Source organism: Macaca mulatta, chromosome 9 (genome assembly GCF_049350105.2).
Source record: "Macaca mulatta isolate MMU2019108-1 chromosome 9, T2T-MMU8v2.0, whole genome shotgun sequence".
In the NCBI taxonomy this organism is placed as follows: domain Eukaryota; kingdom Metazoa; phylum Chordata; class Mammalia; order Primates; family Cercopithecidae; genus Macaca; species Macaca mulatta.
Genome location: NC_133414.1, coordinates 8,007,964 through 8,027,556, shown reverse-complemented (window position 1 = coordinate 8,027,556; position 19,593 = coordinate 8,007,964). Strand labels below are relative to the sequence as shown.

General features: G+C 45.0%; 1 protein-coding gene across 7 annotated transcripts in view; it reads left to right on the top strand.

Moving 5' to 3' along the window:
* Positions 1-19,593, top strand: part of PRKCQ (protein kinase C theta) — a 144,408-nt gene that overhangs the window by 106,719 nt on the left and 18,096 nt on the right. For all 7 annotated transcript variants that reach the window (NM_001261312.1, XM_077945470.1, XM_077945465.1 and 4 more), the window contains 3 exon segments: positions 6,361-6,452; positions 8,456-8,518; positions 11,029-11,167. In NM_001261312.1, the coding sequence (NP_001248241.1) occupies positions 6,361-6,452; positions 8,456-8,518; positions 11,029-11,167 (294 nt within the window).

The window sequence follows — 19,593 nt, the reverse complement described above, 5'->3', positions numbered from 1 at the left end:
AAAAAAAAAAAGAAGCCAGGAAGTGTTCGTTGCTGACATTGTTTAATTCTCTCTAGTTATTGTACAGGACAGGAGAAAAAATAAAGCAAGTTAAACTACAATCTGAGAAACAGAAGTTGTAACCATATGTGACTCAGATCACAGTCACATCTCAATGCATAAAACGCATTTTAGGAATTCCAACAGCTTTTAAATGTTATTTATTTTCACACAGTAATTTATGGGAAATTAATCTTGCACTCACAATGTTTGCTTAAGGTTTTCTCATCCAAATACACAAGAGATAATCGGCAATGAGTGAACACATATTCAAGAATTCTTGGACTGAAAGAACAAGACACTCACTCAGTGCCTCTGAAATGCCGCATCTTTCCTACATGCCTGCTTTCTAAGCTCACAGATCTGTTCTCATATTGCTGTGACTCTGTAATATTCTTCCAGGCTCATGGCCCATATTATCTGTCCATTCCTTTGTCAGCTGTTCTCATGAAGTTCCAAATGTATTGTCACCAGCTTCCCAGAAGACATGAGCATTTGACATCTCCCTCAACAAAGTGCCGCAGGAAAGTGCCTGTCCTCTGTGAATCTACGATCCCTCCCTTTGTTTTGTCTTTTTGTTGTTGTTGTTGTTGTTGTCATTGTTGTTTTTGTTTGTTTTGAGAGAGAATCAAGGGAAATGCTTGAGCCAGAGATGGAGAAACCAGACAAGAGGGAGGCTATTCAGGTTGTAGGCTTTTCAGATAGGCTTCTTTCACTTAAGAATATGTGTTTAAGGGTTTTTCTTTTCTTTCTATGGCTTGAGAGCTTATTTTTCATTGCTGAGTAATATTCCATTGTATGGATATACCACCATTTATCCATTCACCTGTTGAGATGCATCTTGGTTGCTCAGAACAACTAACAACTAATTATTTGTTATGTTCGTTTGTTTTTCTTATAATGACAGACTCCATGGATCAAGAATTTTAGAGTAGGGAGGGGTGGTAGAGGTTATCAGGTCAGATCCCCTCATTTTGCAGCAAAGGAAATGGAGCTCCAGAGAAGATAGCCAGCTGGTCACAGTAGAGTGCTCTTTTCTGTGGTCAATCCAAAATTATTAGTAAAGTTGAGACTTCAAGATACCTAAACACAAATCCAACTCACAACTTATTTAATTGGAAAATTATTCGTTCCATGTCCTAAACCTTAGACCTGAGCAAGAGGGGTTCTGCCCAGCTGCTCACTTAGAATCCTCCCTTTGGCCTTTCTCAAACTATAGTCCTTCCTATGAAGCCAAGAGGTCATCTCTGTTCCTAAACTACTCCCCATGACCGCAGAATTCCATACCTAACCAGCCTCAAGCCTGTGTAGACATCCCCCCAGGTTCTGTCCTTGAAAGGGGCAGGAGGGGACTTTCCCTATATGGCCAATTAACAGGTGCAGAATTTTGAGGGATCCTGAATTTGTTACTGGCCTTCTTGGTCATTATGAAGTTATATTTCCTGAGAGACAGAGAGAATGTATAGGAATGTAGAGCATATTTAATTCAATTGTTGGTGAGCTTGATTAATAACACTTAAATCTGAGGACCCATGGTGTGGTCCCTCCCTTTGCACACTCACTCCAAATCTTGCAAAGGTTGGGGCTGTCCTTGTTCTGATTATAATGCAACTTAATGCTTTTCTTCCCTGTGATAAAATAATAGCAATATATATGATAAAGTTAATATGTAAGGAATGCTTGCCATATGCCAGGCACAAGGCTAAATATTTTACATGGATTCTTTAGTTTTAAATATGAATGATAGCTCCTCTTTCTTCTTCAGATCAGAATTCCCAGCTCTTTCCATTGGCTGTCATAGGAGATGTCCCAAAGTAGAGTTGAATTCTATCTCTGGTTTCCATCTTCTTATACAATGGTCTTCGCTGTTACAACATTTGTTACATGTGCTTAACATATGATACTTTGAAAGGTGTGATGGTAAATTTAGATGTTTTGTCATAAATATTTTTATCTTAATTTTACTTATTTTGCAGAGATTGCAAATATTCTCTTGCATAAAATTTAGTACGTTGGTTTACTAGCCTTCGGAGAAAAAAGATACCTCGAAAAAATGACTATCGTTATTCTTTTCCTTCTTTTCCCATCTTATTTTTCTGGAGAGGGAGTCTATACATCTGACCTTATTTGCATGATATTTGCCAAGTTCTCAGTGCATTTACAAAATTAACTGTTATTAGTTTGATAAAAATCATTAGTTAATTTCTTTAATGCTATAAACCCGTCATTCATCCTGTAATATATGCACATTTGGCAGCCGTTTCCTTGTTTACTCAATATTTGACTAGCTGTGTTGAATAGTCATCACGACTAAACACTTTCCCGTTGTCTTTATTTTCATTCTCTCATTTGAAAAATGTCATCACTGTAAGAAGAAAGCAGTGTAGAAGCTAGGTTGTATTAAATAACTTTTGAGGCCACTTTTACAATTCACCCTTTACTAATTCTAGAATATTCACAAAATGTCCTATGCCTCCCTCTAAATAACTATCTTGTGTTTTAAGTAGTGTTATATTTTGACAGCTCTAGGACCTTTAACTCCTCCAAATGATATTCATGTATGTAAATGCAGTCCTATGAGAATTATACAACTGATTTTGTTAAATCTATCACTTCGATCTTGTATTTAATCATCTTTTTTTTTTTTAAGACAGGGTCTCACTCTGTTGCCCAGGCTGACTTTGGACTCCTAGGCTCAAGTGATCCTCCTGCCTCAGCTTCATGAGTAGCTGAGATTACAGGCATGCACCTCTGCGCCCAACTTAAATACCATTTCTTTAAAGCATCAATAACACGAACATAAAAGAGTCATACAGCTTTGATTACCCGCCTATCTACAGAACCTCAACATTGTTTATTGCCTTCAGTTGTCTGGAAATCACAACAAAGCTGTAGGTAATGGTGACTCATTTTCATGGACAGGATTCATTTTTCAGAGGAGGAAACCGAGGCCCTGGGATGGTGGGATTTACCTGATCATACAGCTGATTAGCCACAGTCTCATTTCTCACAGACCAGAATCTCCATTCAACAGATGCTTTGCCAGGAGTTGTTGACAGTCGGCAAGACTGGGACACATTTGGCAAGTCCCATCCCCCAGTGCCATCACAGCTTCAATTCTCACCCACCAGAAAGAATCATTTGCCTCAGTTAATGTATTACCAGCCATAAAGATGTGAGGTCTAGACTAGTAAGTGCCATTTACAATTAACCCAACACAGGCCACATTCTCTCTCCCTTCCCACCATCTCTCTCTCTCTCTCTCTCTCTCTCTCTCTCTCGCTGGCCTGCTTTGTATCCTCTCTCTCACCAGGTGGCCACAACCTAAAGGGCAGCCTAGCAGGTTTTGGTTTTGTCTTTCCTGGCTTTTAAATCATTTCCTAGAAGGACAGCTGCCATCAGTTATCAATTGCCCACTGAGGGCGAATGCAGAGCTTCATTTCCACACACAGTATTTTGTTTAAAACCCACAGCAACCCTAGGAGGTAGGAGTATTATTACCCCATTTCACAAATAAAATGAAGCTCAGGAGAGGTTAAGTCACGTCTCCACAGTTACAAATAGAGGGGCTTTGAACCCAGGGCTGAGTAAGGATGAAGCCCACATTCTTTGCGATTACTCTGAGTCTCATTCTTCTTGGTTTGCTTCTATCTATGCCAGCCCAGGGCGTTTCCAGCAGGCAGACACTTCTTTTTGCTTGCAGTTCTGCAGAGGTTCTGGTTAGCTGTGGGTTGCCTTCAACTCTGAGCACTCCTTCCCCAGCTGTTCATGAAAGTTTGAGTCTATTATATTTGTATTTTCCTTTTACGATGGCATTTTGGATTCAGCTTTTAAAAGGCTTACCCATCCCTCAAAATGTGATCCTCAAAATCCAAACCTCAGGACCATGTAGTTTGTATGTGCATACATTTGTGCTAATTTTATCACAGAACCATCTCTGTGGCCCAGAGTGGGCCCAAGATATCACGGATGACTCGATTCCCAGGCTTTCCAAACAGACGAGCATCCTCTAGAGAGACAGCAGGTCCTCCAGGCCGGATCACCCAAGCTGGACTTCCAGGCATGGACCGTCCCTGCTCCCCTTCAAGAAGCCCACGTTTGACCAGGCATTCATCCAAGCCAGAGGGTTAAACTGATGCAAAATATCATCACAAAGGACAAAAAAGAGTCAGTGCAATTTTCCCATGCTGTGGCTTAATATAAAGATTAGAACCAAAACAGATATTTGACAGATTTATTGTGGAGCCTGCAGTTCTCTTGGGAGGATTAAATGTGGGGCATCCAACATGCTATAAATCTCCATTGCTGTTTAATTAACAATCACTAGCAACATAGTCGTCTTCTCACCCTCATGGTAGTAAACACTGACGGTGCCCTGTGATCTCTTAGACTTTAACGGCCTATTCAACCTCCCAGTGCTCACCACTAGTGTGGCGTCTGATTTAGCGCTGAGAACACGTGGGAAGGTGTGTGGAATACATGGGAGTGGGGCTGAACTGTTGCCTCCAGTCCCCTCCCACCACTTTCTCCACGTCTAAATCGACAGTGTTAAATTCTGAAATGTCAGCCTTTCGAGGAATTTGTAAGCATCCAAACACTTAGAAGAAACCGTTCACTCAAGCACTGTCAGAAATGGTTTTGCTCTACACTTTCATACGCTTTGCTCTCCTAAGTACTTGAAAGAAGATTCCACCTTTGTGGCTTGTATAGGGCCATTATAGTTTTGAGTAAAAAGGTGAGGTTAGAACAGAAGCTCTTTGTATGGTGCTGATGAGAGCAAGAGGTAGCGTGAGAAAGCGGGTGTGTGCAGGCAAGACCAGTGACGACTCTCAAATTGGGTTTGAAATCTCAGTGTTAAGTCATGATTTATGTCAGCTGAGAATTTGGGCCTATCCAGAAGAGAAAAGGGTGGACTCCCATTAAGTATATAATGGAATTAGTAAATCAGATCAGAAACTATCATTGAAAAAAGACAGACACTTACCTTGACCTGGATTATTGAGGTAATTGCCATAATACTTGGTTTCCCCATTCTGTGGTGACCAGGCAAGGAGTCTGTCAGACCAGAACAACGTTTCTCCCATTACCTCCTATGCCCCACGGCACTGGTTGGGTTCACATCAAAATGTAAAGGTTAATTCCGTTAAGAAACCACCCAGGTGAGAATTTCGAGTGCAAATTCATGCCCAGACGCACCAAAGGTCCCCGCACTTTATGGATTCCTGATTCTGTGACGTATTACAACCCTTTAAAAATCAGGTTGCTCTAAAGTGTTATAAGTACATTTATTTTTTAAAAAATCATTGTCTCACATCATTGAGTAGCTGAGGCTGGTTGCAATCCTGGCTGCCTCTGATATGCTCACCACAGCCTGAAGACCACCCAGACCATCATGTCCTCTGGCAGAAGAACCCTGTCATAAACTGTAGCTTGCCTCTGCCATGAGTTAAGTCGGGACTGGAGAAAAATGAGGTTAAACTTGATTGCAAGCTCCAGGGAGGAATGGCTGGCATGCCCTGCCCACTCCCCACCATGCCATGCCCGTAGAATATGCTCAGTAGCTAATTACTGAGTGTTGAATGAATGAATGTTTTCAAACTCCACCCTTGGAGTCAGAGACCAAAACACATTCTCCTTATCACCCTGCACCCTGTACTTTCGGTAAGTACATGATCGGCACATGCTAAGTGCCCTGAGTGCCTGGCACCATCCCATTGTCTGGCCAGCAGGTCAACTGGACTCTCCCTTGTGCCCCAGCTGATCTGCCGGGTTGTAACACGCAAGCATCTAGCTGTCACATGGCATCCCACCTAGATTCCCCAGGCTTCCTGGGGTTCAAAAATATAGATTGGCTAAATGATTTTGACAGTCTTCTGATAAGTGATTTCATGACAGAATTGGTTCCCCTGAAATGATCTAATCCATTTAAAAAGTAGTCTTCCTTGTTGTATTTTCTCTAAGGACCTAAAAATTGGAACTGTGACTGGGTATGGTGGCTCATGCCTGTAATCCCAGCACTTTGGGAGGCCGAGGTGGGCGGATCACCTGAGGTCAAGAGTTCGAGACCAGCCTGGCTAACATGGTGAAACCCCATCTCTGCCAAAAATACAAAAATTAGCTGGGCGTGGTGGTGCATGCCTGTAGTCCCAGCTACTAGGGAGGCTGACGGGGAAAATTGCTTGAAGCCGGGAGGCAGAGGTTGTAGTGAACCGAGATCGCGCCACTGCACTCCAGCCTGGGAGACAGAGTGAGACCCTGTCTCGTACAAAATAAATAAAAATAAAATGAAATAAAAGTTGGGATTGTCTTGTTTTTCCACAGGAAAACCTCTTTTTTGTGATGGAGTACCTCAACGGAGGGGACTTAATGTACCACATCCAAAGCTGCCACAAGTTCGACCTTTCCAGAGCGACGTAAGAGCCTTTACAGGGTTTGGGGGTTTTCCATTGTTCTTGTCAGTTCCCACATTATTGTTTTTTTCTTTTTTCCCACTTGGCGTGCCTGAATCCCAGGGCCAGGGAAACCCTCGGGAATACATCAAGCAAGGCAACAGTTTTCCCAGGTTGTGAAACTGAAATTCGTGTCAGTTTGGTTACATTTCTCTGTGATTTGAAACTAACTACTTAGTTTCTTAAGGAACCTCCGGATTCATCAGGCTTCTAACCAATCTGAGCACAGAAGCAAATATGTGCCCTTTGGAAAGGAAGCAGTGAAATGGATCGCAGACCTCAAGGGTGGTCCCCAGGGATGGAGCTTGTAGCTGAGGCCTCTCACGGAAAGCCTGATGTGGAGGCATAAATCTTTAGGAAGCAGGAAGAAGCACTTACTCTATCTATCTGAGAACAAAGCTTCACCTTCCTCGTGCCAGGCAACCTGAGACACATGGGGATGGGGCAGGCTGTGCGTACCTGGTAGAACTGCACCTGTGTCCACAGCACTCACTGCCCCTCCTCCCCATGCTGTTGCCCTTGGGTCCTACTTCCTGCTCCCGGGGACATGCAAGTAAAAGAAAGCTCTGCCACTGGACTCGTTGGAAGATGATGAGTACAAGCTAGCTTTCTTTGCTCAACGCTCAGTAATCCCTCCCATCTGCATGAACACTTTGCGTGGTTTAGGTTGAAGTGGGCTGAGAAATGGATTTGGTCCGCCAGCTCCTGTAAAAACCCTGGCTGGAACGGCTGTTTATCACATCTAGTGGGTAGCGCTCTGCTGAGATCATTGCCTCTGGGAAACGTCAGCAATGCACCCAGAGGTAATTTTACCGGATTTCCGCAGCAGAGAAATCATCGGGCACTTTTCATGCTAGAAGGCATTCATTTAGTCCACTGTCCTCTCCAGCCAGCCTGGACCCACGCTATCCATCCTGTCCTAAACGCCTTCCAGGAAGGAGAAATTTGCATTCTTCCACAAGATCCAGCAAACTTCCCTTCTAGGAAACTGTCTCTTGTATCCGACCTTAATCCCACCAGTGATGGGGTAAAAACTCATTTCCTTTAAGCTTGTCACCATTGAAGATAAAGAGTAACTTATCATCTTGCCTCTGCTAATATCCTCTTTTCCACCTCATGGGCTGTAAGTGTAGCCCAGGCTAAAGGTTCTCAGTATGAAAATAAACCAGCCATTTCTATTCAGAATGGTGCACACAGGTCTATGGGTGGCAACCAGAGTTTAAAACAAAGGGAGAAATTATTTGCCAATTATCTATAGTATTACTTTTTCTTCTTTTCTTTTGTTTTTTTGTTTTGTTTTGTTTTTGTTTCTTTTTTTTGGGAGTCAGAGTCTTGCTCTGTCACCCAGGCTGGAGTACAATGGTGTGATCTCAGTTCCCTGCAACCTCTACCTCCCAGGTTCAAGTGATTATCAAGCCTCAGCTTCCTGAGTAGATGGGATTACAGGCACCCAACACCATGCCCTGCTAATTTTTGTATTTTTACTAGAGACAGCGTTTCACCATGTTGCCCAGGCTGGTCTTGAACTCCTGACCTCAAGTGATCCACCCGCTTGGGCCTCCCAAAGTGCTAGGATTACAGGCGTGAGCCATCCTGCCTGGTCTATACTATTACTTTTAATGTCTATGTATGTTTTATTAGCAATAGCAAAAAAAAAAAAAAAATGACAATATGAGCATTGTTGTTTAAAGGATAAGAACAAGTACTAGTACTAGATACAGGCAGGACTCACTTAAGATGCCAGCTCTGTTTTACGCTGTTAGGACTGAGGCTGGAGGTGTCTGAGCCTCCACTTTCTTCTGTGGAGAATGAATGGACAACATCTTCCTTGTTAGGATTAAACAGAGTTATGTGTGTATTGCCGTTTAGCCATACACAGCATGTCATAGAAAGGTCAGTCTGGGTTTGGGGATTTTATTTTTTTCCGTGACTACATTCACATTGAACCTTGGTTCTCTTTCCCCCAGGTTTTATGCTGCTGAAATCATTCTTGGTCTGCAGTTCCTTCATTCCAAAGGAATCGTCTACAGGTAAATTTTGCTTTGTGGAAACAAATGCTAAGATATTGGCTCAGTTAATCTAATCATTGCACCGAGTGCTGTGAGAGAGCCCGTGTGATTTCGTGGGAGGAAGCTCCACACATAGGCCTCCTGCCCACCGTGATTACACAGACGATGACTTACAACCGAGAATGACTTACTCACAACCAAGGAAGACATTCCAGTCTCCAAAGCAGGAGAGTGCTGAGCTCATTCTGTCCTTTACGCTGGTTCTCACTTGAATTCCTACTTTCACCTTCCTTCTCCCGCTTTCACTCCCCTGTTTTCTCTCCCCTGTTTTCTCTTTGTTATCTTCTGGTTTCTTTCTCTTTTGTCCCTTCACACCTCTTATTTTTGCTTGTCTAAGCTTTGAGCCACCTAGAAATGCTTATGGAATTTTCTCCTTCTCTGCTGTATGACATCATTTCACGTTCTTCTGTCCAAGCTCTTAGATTGACGCTATTGTACCTCAGTCTCCTCACTTCTTTTCTCAAAATGTAGTTAGCATTTATTTAACATACAAACCTCTACAAGCTTACTGTCAGATTTCCAACTCACTGCAGATTTGGAGGAAAAATAGGAAAAAAAAAGAAAGGAGCTGGTGAGGAGGATAGCTGAGCTGCTGGAGACCAGATAATTAGTATTGAAGCTCTGGTGCTTACAGAGTGCAGAATTCACTTACGGGGAAGGACCTCTGCATTTTCTGAGGGTGCAGTCAAGTGAGGGTTGCCCTATTTGGAGTCACAGAACTAAAGACTTAGGGGGGGTTTGGAAAGTAAGTATTCTTAAGCAGCCTCTTTGAGTATAAAACTTGCAGAGACATGCCCAGGCTGTGGACTCTGAAGTTCTCCCCTGGGTTCTGATGCCCCATAGGGTGTAAGTGTGACATGCCTCAGAACACCCTGGGCCTCTGGGTTCTCTGCCCTCTCCAGCTGGCTCCAGGGGTCCTCGCTGGTCTTCCTTGGCACTCCTTCCTCACCCCCATGGAGTGCTGGCTTCACATGGCAGCCTTTCAGAACCTTTCCCATACTGACCTACATCCCTCAGAGCTGGCCAGGTGCAATGGTTCACACCTGTAATCCCAGCATTTTGAGAGTCTGAGGCAGAAGGATTGCTTAAGGTCAGGAGTTCATGACCAGCCTTGGCAACACAGTGAGACCTTGTCTCTACAAAAAATTTTAAAAACTAGCCAGGCATTATGATGGCACACATGTGGTCAAGCGTCTGAGGTGGAGGGATTGCTTGAACTCAAGAGGTTGAGGCTGCAGTGAACTGACATCGTGCCACTGCATTCCAGCCTGGATGACAGGGAAAGAGCTTGTCTTGGCGGCGGCGGGGTGGGGGGGGAACTGAATCAAGGGAAGCACGTGAATTATCTTTAAAAAATCGACTTCACGAGTACAGAATGAGAAGAAACTGGGATAATGGCATTTCTTCGTATAGAAAAAAAAAAAAAAACACCTGAAGGTTTTAGTTTACAATAAACTCAATATTGGGTATTATTGTGATTAAACTATGAAAAAATATGGTGCAGGATCTTAGTCCACTGTGGCAAAAGGCAAGAGGATGGTAACGGAGCTCTGGGCACCACTGTAACCTGCACCAATCAGATTCTCTCTCTGGAGGATTCTGGCTTCATTCTGAGCACCACGTTTCAAGAAGAAAACTGACAAATTCAAGATATTTGGAAGGTAGAGGCCAGAATGTTTGCCCTTCATCCAGTTTCCCCCAGTGGCCACATCTCACGCAGCTGTGGTACAAGGTCAAAAGGGTCTGAAAACCACGTCATGAGGAGTGAAGTCTGATCTTGGTGAGAAAAGAGAAAACTTGATGTCATTTTTTTTCAAATATTTGGGGTGTCACACATGATAACAATAGAAAGCCCCCTTGCACCAATAGGTGACATCACAGGGAAGCCAAGTTCGGTTAATTGTTTTTTAAAAAAAATGTTATCAGTTACATTTCCCTAAGAATGGAATGGGCTCTTTCAAGAGGATACTGGTTCTCCAAGGACACAGAAATTTGTTGGCATGACATTCTGGCATTGGATGGATTCTGGTTCTAAGGGGTTCCGTATTAGTTAGGAACAACCTTCATCAATTGGACTTGGAATTAGGTGCAGTAGAAATCATTCACAAAGAAACAAACAAATACGTAGAAAATAGCATACCGTAAGTATGTTTTTTAGGTCTTTCCTCCTTCATCATTACCCTCAGGAAAGTCCTGGGATCAAGGATCTCCAGTGGGTATCGGTGCTCTGTCCTCCTTACACTGAACTGCACCCCTTGGTAAATCAAAGAAAGAATCCACAGCAGCCAGCAGGCCCTTGCAGAATCCGCTTTGTCTACACCCCACTTGGTGTGCAAATGAATAGATACATAAGCGCCTCTCGTGAGCCCCTCTCAGGCTGCAATGAGACAAACTCCCTCGCCTCCTATGGAATTTTATGTTAACGAAATTATATTTATTAACGTGAGATTTGCTTCGCTTTTGTTTTTCAGGGACCTGAAGCTAGATAACATCCTATTAGACAAAGATGGACATATCAAGATTGCGGATTTTGGAATGTGCAAGGAGAACATGTTAGGAGATGCCAAGACGAATACCTTCTGCGGGACACCCGACTATATCGCCCCGGAGGTAGGAATGCTGTGACAGGCTGCTCCCAACTCAGCATGTCCTGGCCACGTGCCATTGCTTCTTTCATCCCTGAAAATCAGAAGGTTTTAAGTATCTTGGTTCAAGATTTGTACCTGTTTTCCTAAGTATCTCATAAATGCCACCATGCATGTGGGTTTCTATCATTATTTTGTGGGGAGTGCTGCTTTTACAAATCACATCTCTCCAAGGCTTGCAGAGTTTGGCATTTCCTTTCCCCCAGCCTTAAAACATATTCACTCTGCTCAGACGTACCAGAAGGAGCAGCTAGTGAAGACCCAGGTGGAAGCAAGCATCCACCCAAATCAAGTGGTGAAACTGTGGGGTCAGAGGACTTGGACTGAGTTTCTAAGCCACCACTGATGTAAGCACAGAGTGACTGCCAAAGTCTCACTGACCTCCATTTCCTCTTCTGTGAAATGAGTATAATGCTGATGTCATGGTGTTATTGCAAGCATTAAATGAGAAAGAGTGTGAAAGTTAGAACTCACCCCTGCCCCCATTAAGAAAAAAAAAAAGAAGAAGATATTGCTGTCACATCCTGAACACACAGAGAAATGACATTTGTACAGAAGGCATTTATCAATCCAACTAAACCCACCTCTACCCTTTTTGCAGAATCCTCCCCAGCTGCCCACCCAGGGAGATTACTGACGCCCCTCCCACTTGGTCTTTCCCATGGCACAGCACTTGTCCTGGTTGCTTTTTCATCTTCAAATCTCCCTGCATGACTGGATGTTTGCTCTGCAGTCATGGACAGTTTCATATTCACTTTTTAAAAATTTTCATTTCAAAATAATTGTAGATTCACAGGAATTTGTAAAACATAGTCCAGAAACGTCTCCTGACTGTGCCCTTCATCCAGTTTCCCCCAGTGGTCACATCTTACATAGCTGTGGTACAATGTCAAAGCCAGGAAATTGATATCCATCCAAAGTGTACATGGTTCTATGCCATTTTCTCTCATGGGTAGATTTGTGTGATCTTGTTCACTTTTACATGTAAGGATGTAGTGCAGGTCTTGGCACATTAAGGTGCTAATAGATACCTTCTAGAAGAGTAAATGGATGAACTAACTAATAAACGTGTGATTGGGGATGGTTGTTTGATAAAGACTCTGGCAGACCTCTGATTTCCTGGGTTAAATGATTCAGCAGCAAGTTCCTGTCATTGCCAAAGGAGTTGTGGCCATGCGAGTCCTAGAACTATGTAGCTTTGCCCTGTGGTTGGGTGATATGTAATTTGAATTTAGCCTTGGCCTCTGTTCCATGAGGAATGATGGCTTTTAGCTTACATGGCATTGTTGAACTCACAGAGTGAGGCTGATTGATTAAATAACATTCTGATCATAGAAATCTGTGTTTCATTCAGGTTGGCACAGATACAGGTATTGATGCTGTAAACCATTTTCATTTTGAAGTGAAACCAAAGCTCATCAAAGCATGAGTGAAGGGGACCTGAGAGGAGAGACTCAACTCAATTACTGAATTCCCCTTCATAATAATTCTGAAATATGCCCTCATGCACTCCGCTCAGACCACCCTCACTGCCATCGCCAGCAGCAGTCTCCTTTGTCACTCCCTCAGTCTCACCTGAGCCACCTCAATTTCTTTCCTCTTCACCTTACAACACCTTGGTGTGGCTGCCTTACTCTGATGCATTCCTGTCAACAGATGTTGGGTGCCAGGTCTTTTCCATGACAAACCTCTTCCCGATTTCCATCTGCTCCTTGCAGAATCCAGCTTCCACAGTTTGCTTCTCTCTGCAGCTTCACTCCCTTCTTGTCTTTCACGTATGCTTGTCTCCACGTGATTCAGTGCTTGGTCCTCTTCTCTTCTTACTCTACATCCTCCATGAGCAACTTCATTGATGACTGTGGTCTTTGCTCTAGAGTCAATATGGCCCACCTGCACTTCTTCCTTCCTGCTTGAGACCTCCGAGTAAATGCATGAGTCCTTCAAAGACAGTAGGTCCACAACGCTCTCTGTTGAACTTGCTCCCTACTTCCCTCTTTCCTTCTTTTTCTTTCTTGGTGAATTACATGTCATCCATCCAGTCTTCTAGAGAGAAAACTAGGAAATATCCAAATTTCCCCGTTCTTTCTTACCCCTCAAATCCACCCAAACACCAAGACCTTCTAAAATTGGACCCTCTCACGTCCATTCATTCTCCTAAACTTGTGACTGAATTCGGACTCTCCCTTAATTCCTTCTCCAAGTTCAAACAGATCCCCTTGATCCAGCTCCCCGCAAACCTCCAGGTCCTCCCCGCCCTTACTGCTGTTACCCCAGTGCAGAACTGAGCGTCTCTTGCCTGGCTCTTGGTGAGACGCTGCCATCTGCTTTCCTCCCTTACCGTCCATCACCAGGGCACGCTCTTTACATGTGTTCATGCCTTTTGATCAGTTAGAAAAGCATCCCCAAGATCCGTCTGTATATGAATCATATACGTTGTCACCAACTAAGAGAGTCTGTGTGTTATCAATGCCTAAGAAGGAATATGATCAGATTACACTAATATATAGTATAAAATAACTAAATTGTATTATATTCATTGATACTACAAAAATATCTATGTTTCATTAAAATAATGAGATTAAATAACTTTTTTAAAATCTTGGTTTCGGCCACACGCAGTGGCTCACACCTGTAATCCCAGCACTTTGGGAGGCCGAGGCGAGTGGATCACGAGGTCAAGAATTTGAGACCAGCCTGGCCAACATGGTGAAACCCCGTCTCTACTAAAAATACAAAAACAAAAAAATAGCTGGGCATGATGGCAGGCGCCTGTAATCCCAGCTACTCAGGAGGCTGAGGCAGGAGAATCATTTGAACCCTGGAGGTGGAGGTTGCAGTGAGCCAAGACAGAGCCATTGCCCTGCAGCCTGGGTGACAGAGCAAGACTCTGTCTCAAAAAAAAAAAAAAAAAAATCTTGGTTTCACACTTTAGGACTCTAGGATGGAAAGGTCTGATTTGTTTATTTCAATTCTGGGTTTTAACAGTTTATAATAGCTGGAAAATATACTTCCCGAAGGTATAATTATAAACAGACATTATGATATGCACTAAGGCAAGGACGTCACTGACAATAGCAGATATAAGTCCATAATTAAAAGCAGTGTTTTTGATATATTCCATTTTCTTAACCAATCTTCTGTTGGCTAAAACATTGTTTTTAGCCTCATCATATGTGGCTGACAGAGAGCTTGCCCTGGGAGAAATCAAAACATCAGTGTTGCCATTTTCTCATGTTCTGCTTAAGAAAGCATTATTTTAGTGCAAAATTAGCTTCATCCAAATGTTATGTTTGCATTGCTATTGCAGTGTTACCTTCAGCCCAAGCCTCTTTGCAGATAACTTCATAAGGCCTTGTCATTTTGTAAAAATTTATTTAGTTAAAACAGCACTCAGGCCGAGCGTGATGGCTCACACCTGTAATCCCAGCACTTTGAGAGGCTGAGGTGGGCGGATCCCTTGAGCCCAGGAGTTCAAGACCAGCCTGGGCAAGATGGCAAAACCCCATCTCTATTAAAAATACAAAAATTAGCCAGACATGGTGGTAGGCGCCTGTAATCCCAGCACTTTGGGAGGCCGAGGCGGGTGGATCACCTGAGGTCAGGAGTTCAAGACCAGCCTGGCCAACATGGCGAAACCCCTGACCAACGTGGCGAAACCCCGTCTCTTCTAAAAATACAAAACAGCCTGGTGTGGTGGCAGGCGCTTGTAATCCCATCTATTCAGGAGGCTGAGGCATGAGAATCGCTTGAACCTGTGAGGTGGAGGTTGCAGTGAGCCGAGATTGCACCACTGCATTCCAGCCTGGGTGACAGAGCGAGACTCTCTCTCAAAAAAAGAAAAAATCAGAACCCAAAACCATAGCACAATTTATGATGCATGGAAAATAAATGGATAAGCCGAGCCACCGCCGAGCTCCCTCTGAGATACAGCCTCCCTCCTCCCCCCAGGATTCGTCACTTCCTGTTTCAGTTTCTCAATGAGGGTACCCGTGTCACTCTAAATGGTAGATAGTTGTGAAGCCTCAGTTCTTCCTCATTTTAGATTTTTTTCAATGGATGTATTATAAATACAAGTTCGAATTTTCTTGTCATGTCTGGGATGGTCTGGGCCACCCCTGGGTACACACATCCCCAGAGGCCACAGACCAGCCAAGTCTCCAGATTCTCCTCTGTGCTGTGCAGACCCACCTCTGTCCGGCTTCAATATTCTCAAGGAGTCCGCATTCTCAGCTGGCTGTCAGTCACAGTCCTGAATGTGGGTCCCTAAGAACATGTGCTGCCACATTAAATTGCTACCTACGAATAGAAGAATTCTTTTAAAAAATTTAAGTGCGGCCGGGCACAGTGGCTCACGCCTGTAATCCCAGCACTTTGGGAGGCCGAGGTGGGCAGATCACAAGGTTAGGAGATCGAGACCATCCTGGCCAACATGGTGAAACCCCGTGTCTACTAAAATACAAAAAATTAGCCGGGCATGGTGGCGGCTGCCTGTAGTCCCAGCTACTCAGGAGGCTGAGGCAGGGGAATTGCCTGAACCTGGGAGGCGGAGATTGCAGTGAGCTGAGATCGCGCCACTGCACTCCAGCCTGGCAACAGAGCGAGACTCTGACTCAAAAAAAAATATATATATATATATATATGCTACCTGCCCTGGCCAGGCCACACTGTGCCTCTCTGCCATTGCACATCCTTGGTCTGTGATCCTCCCCCCGAACACAGTCACCTTCTCCCTAAAGTTGCCGCCGGCTTTAGGAGTCACCAGCTGTCCCCTTCGCTGTGCAGCCACAGCACCTCTGCATCCACCTGACCAATCCATTGATCTTCTCCCCATCAGGGACCACAGCTTATCCACCCACACACAGGCTGGAGCAGCCGCCCTCAGCTGCCTCCTGAATCAACGACCACACCAAGCCAAGCAGCCTAAAAGTTCATCTCTAAACGTGTACTGGATTCCCCACCTCTGGGCATCTTTCGTTAAATAACCCTCCCCAGCTTCCCCCTTCTTTACCTGGAAGAATCCGCTGCTGGTCTGAGGCTCCCCTCCCTCCATCCACTCGGGGAAGTTTTCCTTCGTCTCTCTCAATTCCCCATTGCCCCTTTCTCCCTCAAAAAGGACACAGAACTGGAGCAGTTTCCCCCTCCTCAGTGCCGTAGGGAAATGTTCGCCTCTCTTGCGTGGTTCTAAGTTGATGCTGCCCTGCGGGGTCTTTACGAGTGTTCCGCTGCTGTCTCTCCTATGAACGTGTCTGTGAGCACCTTCAGGGAGCAGAGTCTGGGCCTGGGGAAAGCCAACCAGGTAAAGCAGAGAATGGAAACACAGGAACACACAGCAGCTGGGACAGAGGCCGTAGAGGCAGAGAATGGAAACACAGGAACACACAACAGCTGGGACAGAGGCCATAGTGTCTGGCTGACAGGCACCCATCGTTCCTGTGGGGAGAACTCAGATCTCAGAAGCTCATGCATGTCAGAGCAACGTCAGGAGCCACACATGAAAACCAGACCTGCGCTCCCGCGACCGGGGACCGCCTCACTAGGCTGCGCCTCCTGAGGGCTAAGGTACCTCCCAGAAGCCCCGCTGTTCCCCCTGTGTTCCTATAATAGGAGCAAAGAGAGGCTGATGTCTCTTTGGAGGTCCAAACTCATTTTGACAAAGAATAGGAAGGCAGTTAAACAGGGAAATAGCGTTTTTTTTGTTTTTTGTTTTTTGGGTTTTTTTTTTGGCGGAGTCTTGCTCTGTCGCCAGACTGGAGAGCAGTGGCGTGATCTCAGCTCACTGCAACCTCCACCTCCCAGGTTCAAGTGATTCTCCTGCCTCAGCCTCCAGAGTAACTGGGACTACAGGCGCCCGCCACCACGCCTGGCTAATTTTTGTATTTGTAGTAGAGACGGGGTTTCACCATGTTGGCCAGGATGGTCTCGAACTCCAGACATCATGATCTGCCCACCTCGGCCTCCCAAAGTGCTGGGATTACAGGCGTGACCCACCGCGCCCAGCCGGAAGCATCATACTCTCTATGGCACACTAGACACTCAGTAAATGCAGCTGGGATTGCAATGCATGGAAGCAGCTCCCTGGAGAAAGTCGGAGTTCCCTGGAAACCACACTGGATTGGCCCGGGGGGTCGCTGAGTGTGGGGGCAGCACTGGCCTGGAAACCACACTGGTATTGGCCTGGGGGGTCGCTGAGTGCAGGGGCAGCTCTGGCCTGGAAACCACACTGGTATTGCCCAGGGGAGGTCGCTGAGTGCGGGGGCAGCACTGGCCTGGAAACCACACTGGTATTGCCCAGGGGAGGTCGCTGAGTGTGGGGGCAGCACTGGCCTGGAAACCACACTGGTATTGCCCAGGGCGGGGTCGCTGAGTGTGGGGACAGCACTGGCCTGGAAACCACACTGGTATTGCCCAGGGGAAGTCGCTGAGTGCGGGGGCAGCACTCACCCAGTTGCACATCGTGGTGGCCGAGCCCCACCTGTCCAGACCCGACGTCCCAGCTCCTGAGGCTGCAGGAGAACAGATGTGGCTTGCTCCGGCGTCTGGTAAAACCACCGCTCCTCTCTTGGTGCTTTCTCAGGTTTCATTGTGCATTTTGAGCTGTGCCTCTGATTCTTTGGGTCAAAGCGAGGGAGGAAAAAGAACAGAAGAAGAGATCACAATGAGGCGAGGTCCCAGGGCTGACAGAGAAAGGGGCCACCCTTGCTGGTGTTTCTCCACCACAGTCTCTTTAAAAATCGAGCATGGGCCGGGCACAGTGGCTCACACCTGCAATCCCAGCACTTTGGGAGGTCAAGGCAGGCGGATCACCTGAGATCAGGAGTTTGAGACCAGCCTGTCCAAAATGGTGAAACCCTGTCTGTACTAAAAATATAAAAATTAGCTGGATGTGGTGGCACGCACCTGTAATTCCAGCTCCCCAGGAGGCTGAAGTAGGAGAATCACATGAAGCCGGGAGGTAGAGGTTGCAGTGAGCTGAGATCGCACCACTGCACTCCAGCCTGGCCAACAAAGAGAGACTCTGTCTAAAAAATATAAAATAAAATAAAATAAGAAATTGAGCATGGTGTGAGCATGACAGCTTGAGGTTTAACACCAAGAAGCACATTACGATATGGAAGGAACATCACGTAGTAAAATCCTAAAAGACCAGATTCAGAACGTCGCTCTCAGCTCACTAGGAGACCTTAAATAAGACCTTTGGCCTTTCTAAGCCCAGTCATCACCCGCTATAGAAGAAGGATAACTGCCTAGCTCGGGGGGTTCTTATCGATAAAAGACATAATGTCTGCAAAACTCCTAACGTGTCAGTATTCTTGAGGTGAACACTCTGTTGCGTGTGTGAGTTTGCATTTTGCTTCTTCCTCCTAAGGTAAAACTGAATTTTTTTACTAACAGTGCCAGGCTTTGAAGGCTTAATTTGCACCACAGCTGTCTCCTGTCCTTCCAAATTTTCTTTTTGTTTGTCCTGCCAAAATGAAGTTGTTTACAAAGATATGTGGTTTCTGTTTGCTTTGACGCCGCCTTGTGGCAAGTCTCAGAAATTGCATGTTTCCCTGGCCCAGCAAATTGAGCAAAGACTGTGTTGGGTGCATCTTAAATTTCTTTATAATTCTCCTTGGATCTACTTTCAGATGATTCCTTAAGGCAAAGTCTATTTTTTCTAAATTATAAAGTAAACTTTAGCATGTAAATATTGAGGTAAGAGTAGCGGGTAGCATTTTTATATTGGAAATTAGTAACGGATTACAAAATTCTGTTTGCAACTTGATCTTTATTTTCAGAAATGGGGACAAGCACATCATCAAAACAGATATTTATCATAGCAGTTATAGTCATCCCATAAGACGAATCATCTTGACTTTGCAACTTTTCATTGGATCCTCACAAGAAGCTTGTAAAAAGCGGGCCAGATATGATTCCTGTTTCTCACAAATTTCTCATTTGTGAAGTGAGTGGGTTAAAGGGTCCTCCTGAAACTATGCAAGAAGGGATTAAGCCAAAAGTAGAGCCCGTGACATTTTATATGGTCAGCAAAACTGTTGTGCTGCTGTTGATATTGTTCTTCTGTTTGTTTAGCAAGTCTGCCTTAGAGACACTGCACAGCACCCCTGGACCTCACTTAGCACTGATGTGTCTCCCAGGAGGGGGCCCGGGGGGGCGGAGGGTCAGAGATGGGCTTGCCATGCACATCAATCTGTTCCATCTAAAAAAGCTCACCAACATCAAATAATGCGGCTTTCCTAGAAAATATTGGAATGTCTGGGGTTTTTTGTTTGTTTGTTTTGTTTTTTTGAGACAGAGTCTTGCTGTATCACCTAGGCTGGAGTGTGGAGGCATGATCTCGGCTCACTACAGCCTCCACCTTCTGGGTTCAAGTGATTCTCCCACCTCAGC